The sequence below is a fragment of the Fundulus heteroclitus genome, unplaced genomic scaffold (genome assembly GCF_011125445.2).
Source record: "Fundulus heteroclitus isolate FHET01 unplaced genomic scaffold, MU-UCD_Fhet_4.1 scaffold_106, whole genome shotgun sequence".
In the NCBI taxonomy this organism is placed as follows: domain Eukaryota; kingdom Metazoa; phylum Chordata; class Actinopteri; order Cyprinodontiformes; family Fundulidae; genus Fundulus; species Fundulus heteroclitus.
In genome coordinates, this window is record NW_023396519.1 from 15,826 (window position 1) to 32,683 (window position 16,858).

The 16,858-nt window shown below is 40.0% G+C and overlaps 1 protein-coding gene across 1 annotated transcript in view; it reads left to right on the plus strand.

Moving 5' to 3' along the window:
• Positions 1-2,336: 2,336 nt before the first annotated feature.
• The window catches only part of LOC105934718 (mono-ADP ribosylhydrolase 2), a 63,675-nt gene continuing 49,153 nt past the window's right edge, over positions 2,337-16,858 (plus strand). Inside the window, exons 1-2 of the mRNA XM_036128666.1 lie at positions 2,337-2,417; positions 15,091-15,129. Of these exons, the coding sequence (XP_035984559.1) occupies positions 2,402-2,417; positions 15,091-15,129 (55 nt within the window). The 5' untranslated portion in view covers positions 2,337-2,401. The remainder of the gene's footprint in view (positions 2,418-15,090; positions 15,130-16,858) is intronic.

Consider the following 16,858-nt stretch of genomic DNA (forward strand, 5'->3'; position numbering starts at 1 on the left):
CTCAGCTCAGAGTTTTAACACTATTAAAACCACCATAGCATAAAGATAATAGAAATCAGACGGTGTGCGTGTGCATATTTCCACGCACTGATCATTCTGCATGATGCAAAACTTCAATCCATGCTTCATCCCAAATCACAGTTGGCGGTCGCTTTTAGAATGGAGTGCGAAAAAGTTATGATAGAAATTCCCTGCGAGCTGCTATCGTTTGGTCTACCAGCATGGGGTGGTGTACTCTATCTTGGCGCATTATCATTTTATTTATTTATTTATCTCATGTCACCGAGGCCATGCCTTTGAAAGGCTGTCAGGCCATCATCAGGTTAAATTCCTACCAAGGTTGAAAAGTGCAGAGACTAAGTCTGAGGCTGGGAACAAGCTCCCATCATGACAATAAGCAAAATATAACGTTTGTGTCCTGAGTGCATTTCCTAACACTTACTGAAAAACCCCCAAATCATAAAGTATTGATGGGTGTAGTGCACGTGTGGATGAGCACTAGTTGGTTGCCCCTTTCGAAGTGAACCCAAGTGTCAAGCAGTGTTGGGAATGAGGCTTTTTGTTCACTTTTTTTCACCTCAAAATATCATTGCACCGTGCGTAGGACGATGGCGTGCAGAAACCGTGGCTGGTGTCTAAAATCACCATTATTCAGTCAAGTAATGACGTGCTGCCTGGTGTCTAATGCTTCTCTGTGACTGATGCCTGCACATTCAGTGGAGACGGGCAAAAGTGGAAGAGGTGACCTCTTTCTCTGCAGCCTTAAAAGCTGCTTGTGTTTCTGCTTTTAGCTCCATTATCACGGTGTGTGTGTGTCTGTGCAGGGGGTGGTGTGTGTGTGTGTGTGTGTGTTGGGCTGCTGGAAATCTGTATACTGTATCAGCATTTTATTCATTCATTCTTACAAATTGCAAATTAGCATCTTTTACTAAATTTGTTACTTATTTACACTTGATTTATGTGTTTTATTTTCCGCCGTATGCCCAGGAAAACATAGACTCTGATTAAAACAATTCAAGTTTTTAATTTAGCTTAGAAGGGATTTTTATTTCCCCGGGGGGCAAAAAAAAATAAAAATGGTGATCTCATTTACCAACACTAAAGTAAAATTGCTGTATGTTATTATATTTTAATTTGTAATTATAAAGTCTGTGTCTAACATGAAATCTACAAGTAAGCTGTTTTCAGTAAGCCGCTCAGAAGTGCTGGACTGCTGTTTGATCTCTTTGTAGTGAACAAACAAAACCCTGTTTTGTTGTTTTTGTTTTTTTCATGCACCAGCCGTGCTGGTGGGTGATGTAGCAAAGTTCCTGTGAATTATGTCTTTAACAAGATATTATGGCAGCCACTGCTATGTTGTGTTGAAAGTGTTGAGCTAAATTTATAGAGAACATACATGTTTAAAAGGTTTTTTGACACAAATGGCATTTGTTGTTGCTGACACATTTTTTAATTTGTTCTGAATTTTGTAATGGTTTCCTAACAAACATGGGACTATTGCATTGAAAGTTAGAGCTTATTAGTGAAATGAAACCGTTTAGACTGACTGAAATTTCAAATGAGGCGAAGCTTGAGCTATTTGACCACAGTGACAAGACAAATGTTTCTCACAAAGCGAGTCTCTTTACACGAACAATGCAGGCATTTTCATGCATGGTGGTGGTGCCGCCATGCCAGGGGGGAGGGGTCTGGTTTTCGGTCAGGTGTTGTGGTGCATTGCACAAAGTGGAGGAACGATAAAGGAGGGCTCTACTTCAAATTAAATCAACATCACGATGGCTAAACTTAGATGCATTCTGGTGTATCAACAGAATGAGCATAGAAACTAGGTTTGGATACTTTAATCTTCTAAAATGACCTTCTTAAAGCCCAGACTTTACCAGGAAAGAAACGTGCATCCTTGAAAGTCTGGTCGTCTTTGACAAATTAAAGTAGTGCTATTCATCTTGACTGATTTTTTTCTAATCCCACACTATTCTAATACATTTTCTAAGCTTTATCTAAAACAACTTGACTAAAGCCTGTAATTGATAAAGAAAGATTGTCTATCAAAAATAGTTACAATTAAAAAACATTTCTTAACATTAGTATTTTTTTTCTTTGGTTATATGAAAAAATAACCTAGAAATACATACATTCCCTTCACAGATTCATTAAATCTGCCTGCTGCTATTGTTCAGATCTTTATTTAAAGAGTAGCTTTTTATGTTGCTGCTAAAGATTGCACGCTTTTATAACGTCTGAATCTGTCCAGTTTCCTGCCATGTAATTCAGAAGAAAGTTTTTGTAGCTGTTTTCTCAATTATCACTAATTTGTTTGTCTGTTTTCACTGTTTTGCAGATCACACGGGTCATTTTTTGTGTCTTCCTTGAGAACGATTTTGCCATTTACAAGAAGAAAATGGCCATCTTTCAAGGTACGGACACTTACCCTAGTACCCTATTTTTCGGACTATAAGGCAAACTAAAAATCCTTAAATTTTCTCTAAAATTGATGGTGCTCCTTATAATCTGGTATGCCTTACATATGACTACCGTTGTGTTTACTGAGTGATTTTTATGTGGTACGATGTGCTCAAAAATCTGTTAAAAAGTGTAAGTACGACTCTGGTTAGCAAGGAAGCCACTCCACTCAATGGATATTCGAAGCATTACGGTACACTCTGTCACTACCTGATTGGACCCCTGAGCTGTCTACAAGACTGCCTGACTGTAATGTCTAAACTAGAAGTGCATTCATGTAAGGCAGCTCGCGCCCGGAGTACGTGCTAGCAACAATAAACCCAGTAAGTTAATTTGATATGAAAGTTAAATTTATTTTGGCCTAATGTTAGAAACAGGGCAGTGTAGTCCAACTACTCTGTCTCCCTGAAAGAGACGGATAGCTCTCTCTCTCTCTCTGTCTCTGTCTGTCTCTCTCTCTCTCTCTCTCTCTCTCTCTTTCTCTCTGTGAGAGCGGTGTACAGGGGAGGGGTGGAGTGATTTTACACTCTTGGGAAGAATATTTATTGCCCCTTATAATCTTGTGCGCCTTATGGTCCGAAAAATACGGTACCACATTTTCCTTTGTTTTGCTTTTGTTGCCTGTTTTTGCTTTGAGCAAAACAAATTAAGTACTGGTTACCGTGGTAACATACTATTTGGAAAGAAATGAATATCTTTATAGCAAATAATCAGCACAGCGGCAGGGAGAATCTGCTTTCTGTGTTGTCCCCCCCCCCCTGGAAACAGCTGCTGAAAGGCCTGTCAGACTTGAGTGACGTCTTCAAATGTTAACGCATGAAACGCAATGAAGATCTGTGCTGAAAGTTGTCAAATCAAATGTCAAGTTCACTACGCACTGCTTAAATACCATTAGAACGGTTGAACGTCTTTACTACAGCTTTAGAAATCTCGGTGAGATGTAAATGGCAGCTTCCTCTCAGTGTAATAATGACTTGAATTTCTCCAGCAGGAGCTAAAAAACATTCGGGGATACATATGCATAGCAACATATCATCCCTGGTTACTGCTCCACGGTTCTACGTGTGGAATAAACAAACATCCATTATCTCCTACTCCCACTCTCTTTTCTGTCCCTCTCTCGAGTCACTCGCCCCTTTTCATGCCATCATCTTTTTACTGGGACAGGGAGCGGTCTCCAGCTCTGATGGGGGCTCCGCAGAGGACTGAGCTGAATAGCTGGGGAGCTGAAAGAGGATGGCTGGCTTCACCAGCCTAGCATTACCTCCCATTTACCTCACTGTTCCCTCTTCACCTCCCCAGCGGAATACCGGCTCTCAGGCCTTCATCTGGCTGTTCCCAGATGGAGAGTGTTTTGTTCTCCCTGCTCTCCTGTCATCTCCCCCGCCCCTCCGCCCAGGCTCTTGCCTGAAAGATTACATTCTGAGGAGAGACCTTAATTATGCCTGCCTGCCCTCCTGCACCCAGCGCCCGTCTCATCATATTAGTGTTTTGAGATGAGAATCTGGTGCTGTTGTTCTCCAGTTATCTCTCTCGCCATTTAAAAGTGTAGTCAGGGGATAAATGCTCCATATCTCTTTGTAACTGGGGGCCAGGGATAAAATAAAATGACAGGCGCCAAGAGTGCGTGGCAATCAGAATTTGTTTATTTATATACTTACTGGTAAATCCATCAAAACCTGGCTCGACTAAGAGGGAGTCAGCAATTACCCTGCCCTGCAGAAGTATTTCTACTGCTTAAACTTTTTCACACTTTGTCACATCACAACGATAAAACTTCACTGTATTTTTGGCTGGGGTCCATAACCGTGAGGGCAAAGCATTGGTTTACTTTATTTTGTACAAAGAAAAACTCTTTCAGTGCAAGCTTTGTCCATCAAGAAACAAATATATGTTGCCTATTCTGAGCACAAGCTCAGTCACAATAGACTGAGGAAGATCCTTGATAGGAACTAGATCTGGACATTCGCTGGTCCCTGCTAACACATGTTTATGCTTCGATCCTTTGCATATAAGCCAAAAAGTAAAATTTTGTTCTCATATGATCAAAGCACTTTCTTCAGCAGGCCTGCTCTGTGCCTTACATGGTTTGTATTAAGCTTTCATGGTATATTATAAGGGCTGTATTTTAATTAAGGCTTTCTTCTTACCATCCTGTAAGCTAAATTCATGGAGTGCGCAGGTAATAATTATCCTGTTAAGACTTTTCCACCTAAGCTGTAAATCTCTGCTGCTCCTCCAGAGGCACTAATACCCCTTTGGCTGCATCACTGATTATTTCCTCACACAAAAAAAAAAAAAATATATATATATATCTATATATATCTATATATATATATATATATATATATATATATATATATATATAGATATATATATATATAGATATATAATCTTAAAATCAGAAAATCTTAAAATAATCAGAAAATCAAAAAAAATATGTATATATATATATATAAAGCTGTGATCTTCCTTTACTTTGATATCCTTAATAGAACCCATTGCAATTGATTGCCTTCGGAAGATATCTAATTAGTAAATAAAGATGAATAACGCAGCCATTTGTTTGCACTGGGTTTTATTTTGGGGGATCAGAGTAAAGAGACTTGCCTACAAAAGCACAGGACATTTTTAGATTTTTATTTGAAAAAGCATGTTTAATTTCTATTTCCAATTCACAATTAAGCTTTAATTTATATCATATATATTCCCAAAAGAACGCAAAGACGAGGTTGTAACATGAAGACATCTGGAAAAGTTCGAGAAGTACTAAAACTTTTGCACAACGCAGTAAATTGGAAAGCAAAAGTCAAGACATTTAATTGATATTTGCAGCCAACACCATAACAGGCCTCATGGATCATCTGCCCTTTGCCCCTCTGGGTTGAGGGCCACGCTCATCCCTGCCCTGCGAACATGTGTGGGCAGGGGAGAATAAATAAGTGTGACTCTTCCACTCTGGATCAATGTCAGCGGTGAGCCAGACATTTTTCCTCCACTCTCACCTACACCTGTTCTAATCTTTCACCTCGTGTGCAAGATCAAAGCATTTACCACGTCTTCAATGAAAACTAAAGCTCTTTCAACTTATTCAGTCAGGAGGAACAGACACATGAAATTAAGTATCTTGTGAATGTAGACCGTATCCTGATGGAAGGGGAGTGAATTCATATGGCTGATCCAGCCCGGCTGTTCCATGTAAATGTGTTTCAGAGGTCGTGGAAAGGTTTTGCCGTAAAGAAAGGAAATTCTGATTGGTATGATTGCACCTTGTAGCTAATGCACAACCCCGTAGTGTGAAAAGACTTGCATTTAGCCTGTGCAGACTAGCAGTAGTGAATCAGAGGCAGTGAATTAGCTCTGCAGGTGTGCTTGAGCACTTTCAGAACATCTCATCATCCTCACTGCCAGGGGAAGACAGTGGCACGGCTCCTGCAGCAGCACTGAAAGCCGCACACAGAGGCTTAAGATCATTCTGTCTCCTGCAGCATGCTCGCTTTCAATAACCCTCTGTTATATCGACCAGCCATTTTTTTTTTCCTCTCTTCCTCTCCTTACTCTCACTCACGCCTCCCCTTGTTCACTTGCCCATTACCGTATTCCCCCACTTTCTATCATTCTTTCCCATTGCATCAAGGAGGGGCTTCTCCATTGCCTCTTCCATCAGCAAGCTGCTGCAGAGCTGCAGTGATTGGTGCCCCTTTGTGCTCTTTATATTATTTGTATGTGTGGGGGGTCATGTTGAAAGTCTGGCTCTTCCCCGGTTTCATCAGTTTCAGGAATGCTTGAGCTAAGAGCAGACAAAATAGATTTTTATTTTGAAGTCTTGCTGCTCCCGTTTTTCATTGTATAGCCGCTCTCCTCGTATTCAAGCAATCTGTCAAGTGACAATGACTGGAGCAAGAATGTGTAAACAGGACATTTGCATACAGGAAATTGCTTTATTACAATGTGAATCTCCACAAGCTGTCAACGAGAGGGAGCCAAAATATGGTTACTTGTCTGCAGAAGGAGGAAACTGAAAAATAGCCTCTGCTGACAATAATAATTGTGCACACCAGCCACGGCGCACACTGGAAACAGGTAGTTAGACCATGTAGAGTATTGGATTTCCCACTACTGACATGCTAACAAATGACTGCACGTTCTGCTTTGCATTGGTATGTTGTGTTCGAGCGGGCTCTTTTAATGAGTACTGATACAGGCAGACAAAGGTCTTTTATGTATCACCACCTCAAGGAGCACTCCATGGATTCAGAGTCACGAGGCCTCTCAAGCACACAAAGACCGAAATGTGCAAACGCATAAAGAGGCTTGTGCACGCCGCCGCTATCTTTCACCTGCATAGCACCAATCACTACCCATAACCTAGCCAAGTTAGAGGATTTATTTATATCAATAAGCACTGATATAATGACCAAATGTTACCTCTAACAGGTGGTAAATGAGAGCTTGTGTATCACTGAAACTACCTGCATATATAAAGGTGTAATAACAATAACATAGTCTGGTCCTGTTAAAGGAACCGCCAGTGTTTGTGCTACTTGGAGAAATGTGATCAGAACCACGATAGTTAACATGGTTGTGTATTTTTAATCAATGAACACACAGCCATCATTAGATTTACGGTGCCTCGTAAACCACCTTCCACATTTTGTCATGTTGACCATAATTTCTTGCCATTTTATGTGAAAGACCAGTGTTTCCCCAACCATGTTAAAAGGGGGGCGTCCCGGCCCACCAACAAAATCACCCCTGCCCCCCCGAAGAAGGTCACGGCGTGTAGTAAATTATTATACGTCTGTAGGTGTTTGCGGTTAACTTTAGTAAGATTAGCCTTTCTTAATATCGGCAGATTGCATTCTGAGCTATTTATGTCTCAAGGCCTCCACAAGATGGACATGAGTCCATGGACGGGTACGCACAGAGCTCAGTTTTTACAAGCATGTACGCGGCGTCATACTTTAAACTGCTCGGTGGGAAGAAGATTAGCTTGCAAGTTTAGATTGACGGCAATATTGTGGGCGGCTTGCAGTTGTGTTGTGCTCTTTCATTTTGAGACTATAGAGTGAACTGTGCTTTATATAATAAATTATTAGACATTCAAAACTTGGGATTTTTGTTTTCAAAGCGTCCCCCTTCCTGTCTGCTGTGTTCCTCTGTCTTTATACTATTGTATGTTTAACTAATGTTCTCTAACCAACTTATGAGGCCCACACAGAACAGCTGGATTTATATTGAGGTTAAATGGCACACATGGAGGAATTTATTAACCATTTAGGTGACCTTTGAAGGTTGTTGACTGCTTTGCATTTTATTTGAGGCTATCAAACTGGGGTCAGTTCTAAAGAATACCACATTTTTTAATACATTTTCTGTCAAAAGTTTTGAATACTATATCATTTTTTTCCCTTACGCTTTAGTAATCTTGCTACTTTGTGCTTTTCCATCCCATAAAATCCCAATAAAATCTCATGTTCTTGGTTGTGTAACCCCACAATCCTAAAAACAGAAGAATAAAAAAGTTCAATGGGTGTGTGAAAACTTGGAACGGCGCTGTGCACACACCTCTCAGTTAATTTATTCAATGATGTGATCATATTCTGCCTCTGATTGTCATGTCTGACCACATGCTTGTTTCGGCTCGTGTTATTTGCGAGTATGGAGGCAGTCAGGCAGCTGTGGTTGTAGAGAGTAAAAAGCATGTAGAAATTGATTCTGGGTACACTCCTCTCCTAATATGATCCGGGTGGCTGCCCACAAGCTGGGCTCCATCTCCTCTTCTCCTCAATCAGCCACGGTGCTGACAATATTAACACAGCCCACAGATCTGCCGAGGCTGCTGCATTCTCTCCGACTGTTTCACCGACTTTCCAATTGACATTTATTTACATGGTTCTTAATACACTCCATATTCTTAGCATTTCAGCACACGCACACACTTACTGCAAAAGTGCCACAGCTCTCCTCCTGGTTTGGAAGAAGTAAAGCTATGGTATGTGCATGCTTTTATCACACACATGTAATTTGTTGAGGGAGGGTATGAAGGGCTATGGGAACCCTGTCAGGGGTGAAAATGAAGCCTGTGTTGGTTCCACAAAGCTACTCCTCAGGTTCGGGAAATGAGGAAACCATGGTGTGTTAGTGATGTGATTGTGAGAAAGCACAGGCTCAGCTGTGGCAGCACGAGGATTCAGCTTCAGCTCGGTATCAGTGAAAAATATTCATGTTTGTGCATAAATCAGACATGTACACCCTGAATTTTTGCCTATCAGCATTTTACCGCTGTGCTGACACGGTTACTTACTGGCCTTGCTTGGCTGTAGTACAGCTCAGTTTTAACATAAACAGTTTGAACCATTACTTGTAAGAGTTTTCAATCCGAGTTGTAACATTACCGAAGAAAATTGTCATTTATAGTAAATCCTTTTATAGGGAAGGAATATTTGATGTTTAATTTAATATAACAGACTTCTATAAATGTGCAATGTAATATTATGTGTAAGTCATGTTTCTTGCTACATTTTGAACTTTTAAAATTCTTATGTAATAGTAATTCTGTCTTGCACCTTAGAATGAGCTTTATCTCTGTTTTTGCATTTTTCTTTACACTTTCTTGGGATGGGTGGAGGGGGAGAGCCTTTCAAATGCACAGTTTTATGGTGGAAACATGAAATGTAAAGGTATGTGCTTTGCTGGCAAATATGCTAATTTTCTCCTTTAAAAATAGGTTACTGTCACAAAAAGTACAGTACCTTGCAAAAGCATCCACACCCATTTAATTAGTCAACATTTTTCGTTTAGTCACAGCAACAATATGCTTTTTTGTTTGTGTGTCATGTTATGGCAGCTTTGGCAAACATTCGTGGGTCTGGTTGCCTTGTAATTTGAGATGAGAATTGTGATAGAATTGCTTCTGTTGCTATATTGACCTAATTTCACTATAAAGCATATCTGATCTAACCATAAGTAGACAAAAATGGCAGCATTGTTCAGGGAAACAACAACAATCATATCAACAGTGACCAAAAAAAGACTTGTCCCCATGTTGTACTAAGGAATTGCCATTTCGTCTAACCCTACTCCGATTTCACCTATAAACATCTATTTTGTACCCAACTATGACATAAGAGTCTATTTTTGTGAAGTTAAGTATTCTAAAACTTTGTATATCACTATTGAGTGTATTTCTGACATGTTATGGCTCACGAATGGAAACATAATTACTCTAGGGGACCTCCTGCTGGCAGATCTGCAAGTGGAAAATAGAAAAGTCTTTTAAACTATCCCTTGTTGAAGCGGATACAAAACATATCGGTGGGGCGTACAAATTAACATGTGATCAGTACAAAATATCCCATGGTTATGAAGCCACCACAAGTGGAAAATTACAACATCTGTGACAAATGAAACAAAAGAATAATCACCAAGAACGGGAAAAATACAAAACACGTACAAATCTGTGCCACTTACCTCGGTGTATTTTGTTATAAAGTATGAATACTTAAGGGGCTGTATTTCTTTGTTTAATGTTTTATATTGCAGCGTATTCAGGATAATTTTCAGTCATTAAGATACTTGTTCTAGTATTATGTTGACATATACAGAATCCATAACCATTCATAATTCTTTGATCATTTAAGGTATGTCCCACTTTGTAGGGTAATATTTAAAGTAACTTCCAGGCTCTAAATTAATAATCAGTGGGTTGAGCATTTGTATCCAAAGTCAGTTTTTACTGGGGCCAAATACTGCATGGTTTAGATGTTTCTCTGATATTTGACACGTCTGACTTAACCGAATGAGTTGTTAACAGTCTCCTGCTGAACCTGACGTGCCTGGGCACAAAGGAGACTTTTCCTAATTTCTTTTCTAATAATAGTTTCTGCTTTTATAATCACATTCATTTATTGCCCAAATGGATTGGAGGAAAAGATATAGACAATTGCATTTAATATGTTGAAACTCAGTTTTATTTCTTGTTTTTGTTTTAAACTGTCCTGTTTCAGTATACATGCTCTTTTTTTCTTGAGTCTGGGTTGCTATTTAGAGTGATCAGATAAAATTCAATTAATTGCAATGTTATTGAAAGTTAAATCCCAAAAACCTTATTTGCTCTGTGATTTTGCTCAGCAACAGAATGACCTGCTAGCATAATTTCAATATTTCATTATTACAATTTCCAGAGAAAAAGTTTTATCTGGCCAGGATATTAAATATTTTACAAAAATCTGATTCAGATCTTCTGAGAAGTCCAGTAGGCCCCTCCCCTTTAAATATCTGAACAATCAAGCCATATTGGTCAGACATGACACAAGAAAAATAATTTTCCCTGGAATACCTCCCACCGGGTAAAGAAGGCTCAATTTCAATTAAATTCATCTCAACATGTCATTCACAACACGTTAAATTCAAATCATACAGACAGATTGGTGTAAAAGTTTCATATCTAAGGCATCCTTTCAATGATATATGATAATGCAGATGATCTGCCCCACTGGATGATGTCACAGCTAACAAAGCGCCAGACCAAGTGTTCCTACTATGAAGGGAAGAAAGACAGAGAGAACATAAAATTAAAAAAGTTTAAATAACAACAAACAATACAAATTGGAGAACAGTAGGAGAACTCAGCAGAGTGAGAGATAATTGTTGATGTCCTCCAGCAGCCTAAGCCTATAGCAGCATAACTATAGAGGTAGCTAATGATAACCTAAGCCACTATGACTATAAGCGTTGTCCAAAAAGGAAAGTTTTAATCCAGGTCTTAAATATAGACAGGGTGTCTGCCTCAAGGACCAAAACTGGGAGTTGGTTCCACAGGAGAGGAGCCTGATAGCTAAAGGATCTGCCTCCCATTCTACTTTTAGAGACTCTAGGAACCACCAGCAGACCTGCAGTCTGAGAGCGAAGTGCTCTGTTAGGAACATACGGGGTAATCAGAGCTCTGATATATGATGGAGCTTGATTATTAAGGACTTTATACTTGAGAAGGAGAATTTTAAATTGTATTCTTGATTTAATGGAAAGCCGTTCAAGGGAAGCTAAAATTGGAGAAATATAATCCCTGTTGTTGATTTTCAGCAGAACTCTTGCTTTAATTTAAGATTTAAGATACCCCACATTCCTCATTTTAACACGGGGGTCGGCTTCACTTTTTTGTAAGAGTTCTTACAAAAATATTCTCCTAATTTTGCAACCTTGTTCTCATAATTTACACACAAATAAAAAAATCCTGCTTGACAAAATGGTGTCTCCAGTCTCTGTATTGTTATTCTGGGAGTCACAGGCTGAAAGGTTTGGGAGCCCCTGGTCTACAGGCCCTAGACATGCTGCACGAGTGCAGAAAAGGCCCAGACGTATTGCCACAGATCCCACCTGGGCGATGCACTGCTTGTCCCACTTCCATCAGGGAAAAGATTCATGAACATCAAATCAAAAACTCATACTTAAAAAAAAAAGTTCAAATTTATTGCACAATATTGTAGACTGCTGTCTGACTTTTTGACTTGAAACGAGTCCATTAGCTGCTAAGGACTATATGCCCCTCAGGGAATGTTGCTGTGTCATTGCAATCAACTGTTTATTTATTTATTATTTATTCACTTAATTCTAAGATTATCTCTTGTGTCTGCAATAAACCTGATGTGTAATTATGTGCATCCTGAGCCGGTGTCTGGCCCATCAAAAATGTCATTATGGTAACACATAACGACATAAAGCTTCTTGATTTCTGACAGGAAAAAGCAGCAACTCTCCAACCAGGGCAGCAAGAACCCAGTGATGTAATTTTGTTGTTGCAGCCCTGGGAGAAAGGATTCAACTTCTCTGTTCTCGCACAGCATGTATTGACCTCGATTTATCAAAAACTTCAAGAAGCTGCTTCAGGATATTGTAAGAAAATTCAACATGAGTAAGAACATCTAAAGAGGATTCAGCTAAGCAAGCACCAGTGCAGAGCTTGTTCAGGATTGGCTGCAGGCAGGTGTGAATGACTTGCACACAGTAAAGTTGAAACCTTTGGATGTTGGCCAAGTGTCAAGAAGGGCAATAGATACCCTACTTTTTTGTTCGTATAACATTAAACCTACCTGAGATAATTAGTAAGTACCAGGATTGACCTACAAAGAACTGGGGTAAAGTTATTTATCTCCAGTGAAGCCAATTATAGAAATTTTGTAGTGTAAATAATTTTCAGAGAAGAAAAGGTGAATGTTGTCATGAGTTCTGTCATGCTGACAGTGAAGTATCCTCCTAAATGGAGTTGTCTCCAAAAAAAAAAACACTGCCATAAAGAGTTGATTAAGAAACACCCTTTAAAAGTAGCATTTACTAACAATCGAGGAAGCTTTGCTCCATCATGCTTTTTCCAGCATGATGGAGCAACATCTCACTTAAGAGTGATAATCAATGAGCTCAATGACCAAAACACTGAAGCACTGGTGAGAAAACTCCTCAGATCCTAATCCTATTCCCTTGATATTTAAAGAAAGTTTAATATTCAGCTTTAGTATACCAGAAAAATGTCTGATGAAAAGTTCTACCGACACCGAAGCCGTACAGATTCTGTCAGTTTTAACACATTTGTCCCCGGCTGTGAAAGTAACTTTGCTGGAATGATTGATGGTGAAACAAGAATAAACAGGGGACAAGGCAAAGGCGTCGCATACGGTTATTCGTGACCAAGGGACATTCATTTTCTGCCTGGACGAGTGTTTGGCTGCTGGAACCATGCTATAGTATTTGGCAGTAGTTGAAGCGCCCTCTGTTTCCATTCTTGCACTCTTGTTACTGTATCAGTGGGCCTTCCTTTGTTTCCCAGAACAGGGCTAGATTAATGCACTGTACCCTTTTATTCAGTGTTATACAAAAGAAAAGCCTGTCGCAGAATCCGCTGGGAGCTCTGATGGTTGCACTTCCACAGAACAGATGACAACAGCCTTTCATCAAAGCGAACACACTCTTTTGCTTGTTAACCACAGTGCAATCATTTTCCTGAGTCATATCCAGCTTCATATATATATATATATATATATATATATATATATATATATATATATATATATATATATTTATATATATTTATATATATATATATTAAAACTCCCTCAGGAATAGTACGTACTTTGCTCATATGAAGTGTGCTCAGAGAAAGCAAGCACGCAAACTGTTGTGGCATGACACAACACACCCTGAGGGATGCTGTGCTGCTTAAGATCTGAGTGTAGGAATGTATTTGAGAAAGAACCAGGAGCTCCATCTCTCACTCTGCGGTACGTCTAGATGCACCTCCCAAAGACTGCTTCTCGTCTCCCGCGGTGCAACTCAACTTATTCATCCAGAGACACCTTTAACCCACCTCAAAGTCTGTCTCTCACAGCAGAGGTAGAGGGAATCAAAGGAGGGGGGGTGGGGTGGGGAATCATTTTTAAAAGGCACAATTGTCCAGGCCAGTCTGCAGTTCTTGTAATTTCAGGAAATAGAAGGTTTTGTGTCATTCATGCTGAGTCTTCCAGAACAGAGTTAATTGAAAATAATCTCCCTCTTAAACACGTACCACCGTGCTCAGTGCTTTGCCGTAACAAGAGGCTGTACAGACGGCCGATGGGAACCTGAGCTGAGCTATCACGGGCACTTTGGATTTTGGATCTTTGCACTCAAATGTGATGTGGAAACAGTTGGACTTTTCAGGTTTTAGACACTTAAATTGAATTTGTGTAGGGCTTTAACTGGTTGGAGTATCTTGGATTAAACTAATCTTTCAATACCTTTCAAATCAATTCAATTCAATTTTATTTATATAGCGCCAATTCATGAAGCATGTCATCTCGAGGCAATATTTACAAAGTCAAAATCAGTCAGATTATACAGATTGGTCAAAAATTTCCTATATAAGGGAACCAGTTGATTGCTTCAAAGTCCCGACAAGCAGCATTCACTCCTGGAGAAGCGTAGAGCCACAGGGAGAGTCGTCTGCATTTTCCATGGCTTTGCAGCAATCCCTCATACTGAGCAAGCATGAAGCGACAGTGGAAAGAAAAACCACCCATTAGCGGGAAGGAAAAACCTCCAGCAGAACCAGAACCAGGCTCAGTATGAACGGTCATCTGCCTCGACCGACTGGGGATTACAGAAGACAGAGCAGAGACACAACAAAATTCCAATAATTTTATTATTGTTTTGATCCATCTGTGGTTTCGGTGGTAGAAACCTCTTTTCTCGTGTTTTAACGCAGCCTCCCGTGTCTTCACCCCTCGGATAGCTTTATTTCCCCCTAATAAATGAAATGGTCTTTGAAAACGGTGTTTTTGTGTTTACTCGGGTTATCTATGTCTGATTTTAAAATGAATTTGATGAACTGAAACGTATCAGTGTGACAAAATAAATGCAAAAACAGAAGAAAGCTGCGGGTGGGCAAACACTTTTTCACAGCACGGTGTGTCAATACTTCCAACCATAAACCTCAGATGAACGTTTGTCGGCTTTTTGTTGAGAAGACACGAAGTAGACACGCTGGACAGTACTGAAATACTGTGCTCTAACGGTGTAATCAATTTGCCGGTGACAGGTTGCATTGTACATTATACAACAGCCTGCTTTAACACACTTATTTCCCTCCTCTTCCAGACAATGACATCGAGGTTACGGAGGAGCAGCTGAAGGGAGGTGAGTGACAGAATATTTCATGGTTGCCTTTTCACCTTAACACCTCCATTAAAGCAGACAGAGGGTGAGTGAGCGCCGTGGCTTTGGCTTGTGACAGTGATTTGCCGGGTTTTATGCGGCAGAGACGAAATTGAATGTTTATGCATCTGCTGACAAGCCGAATCCCTGGCCTGACTCATACTGGTATAAAAATACTTCATGTCAGGTGCGTTACACTACGAGAACTGTTATCCAGAGCTAATTCCCCGACAACATTCCCTTCATCCGGCTTACGACCACAATGCCTTTTAGACCACCTAAAGCGGGTGACAAAGAAACTGCGGATTGACATCCCTCCGCTGCATAAGCCAGATGATAGTACAAACACAACTGTCAGCGCATGATGCTTTTATCTCCACCGCATCGTGTGGCACGTAGCCTGAAACTCCCAGATGTTGCTTATCTGGATAAACTATTGACATTCATCCCTGCTCTGATGTCCTGAATAAACAATGGCACAAACAAAATGCCTCATGGAATCGCATGCGTGTGTGTGTGTGTGTGTGGTTAAACAATAGCTGCACAACAGTTTAGCTTCAAGTTTTGTTGTCACTGCTGAAAAGATTTATTTCTATGAAAAGCAGCTTCCCGCCTGCAGCTGTTTGCTCTCTTGGGGTACGTTGCACCTGATGACGCTTTCTCTTGTAAGAGAAAAGATCCAAATTTGACCGATGCTCTTAAACATCTCCTGACACACGTGAACCCGACTCAGCAGAGAACACCATTAGTTTTACTGTCTGTCGGAGAAAGTGGCCACATTACAGTAAACGTAGAGCTCGGGGTGCTATCAAAATGTTTTTCCTCCCAAAGTCACTCCCATGATTTGCCAATTACACGCATCTGTGTTTTCAAAGGGAGTCCATTTTGGGGCAAACATAAAAGAGCTGTTTTATAAGTGCACTGTAAAATGTGATATTTCAAAGTGAAACTGCACGCATGTAATGGCTGCATCATAAAGATCTGGCCCAGACCAAATGCATTTGAGATTTTTTTTTTTTTTTTTTTTTTTTGCCCAGACAGGGTACATTATGTCGAAAGAGCTCCTCACCAGCTGTTTTACACTGCATACTCTATAATAACATACCACTAGACCGTAAAAAGCCAGCTGAAACAATTCCTGATAATTCCTAGCTCTCTTGTATTATCATACCATTCCTGTCCTGATCCAGTTTGGCCTTGTTTGATTTCCCTCTTCGCGGGTGCCAAGAACCGGCCTTTTATTCCACTCCATCAGCCAGAGTTTGAATCAGTCTGCCTGGAACCAACTCAAAGCTTCAAATGACTTTTATGCTAACATGGAATGAGGCTTTTGGCTCACACACTGGTCTGGAGATGGTCTCAAAGCCTCACGTTCTTCCCTCCTCTCCCTCTGGAATCTCCCTTTTTATGTTTGTTTTTTTTTTTCCAGGCAGGTAACAAAATCACAGGAAAGAGCTCTACAGTTTCCTCAGAGGCATGCCTAACTCAGGCAGCCAAGAGAGAGTGTTGGTATCAAAACTCTCTTTTAGAGTATGGGCCTCTTTTAAATCTAAATAAAACCATAATGCATTCATTGGCAAATTGTTCTTTTTTTATTTCTTTGTTTAATTTAATGATGATTTAATAAGACATTAATTTTGATTGGATTGAATTATTAACTTTACCTCAAGCCATCAAATGCTTGCTCAGGATGAGGGATTCTTGCAAAATA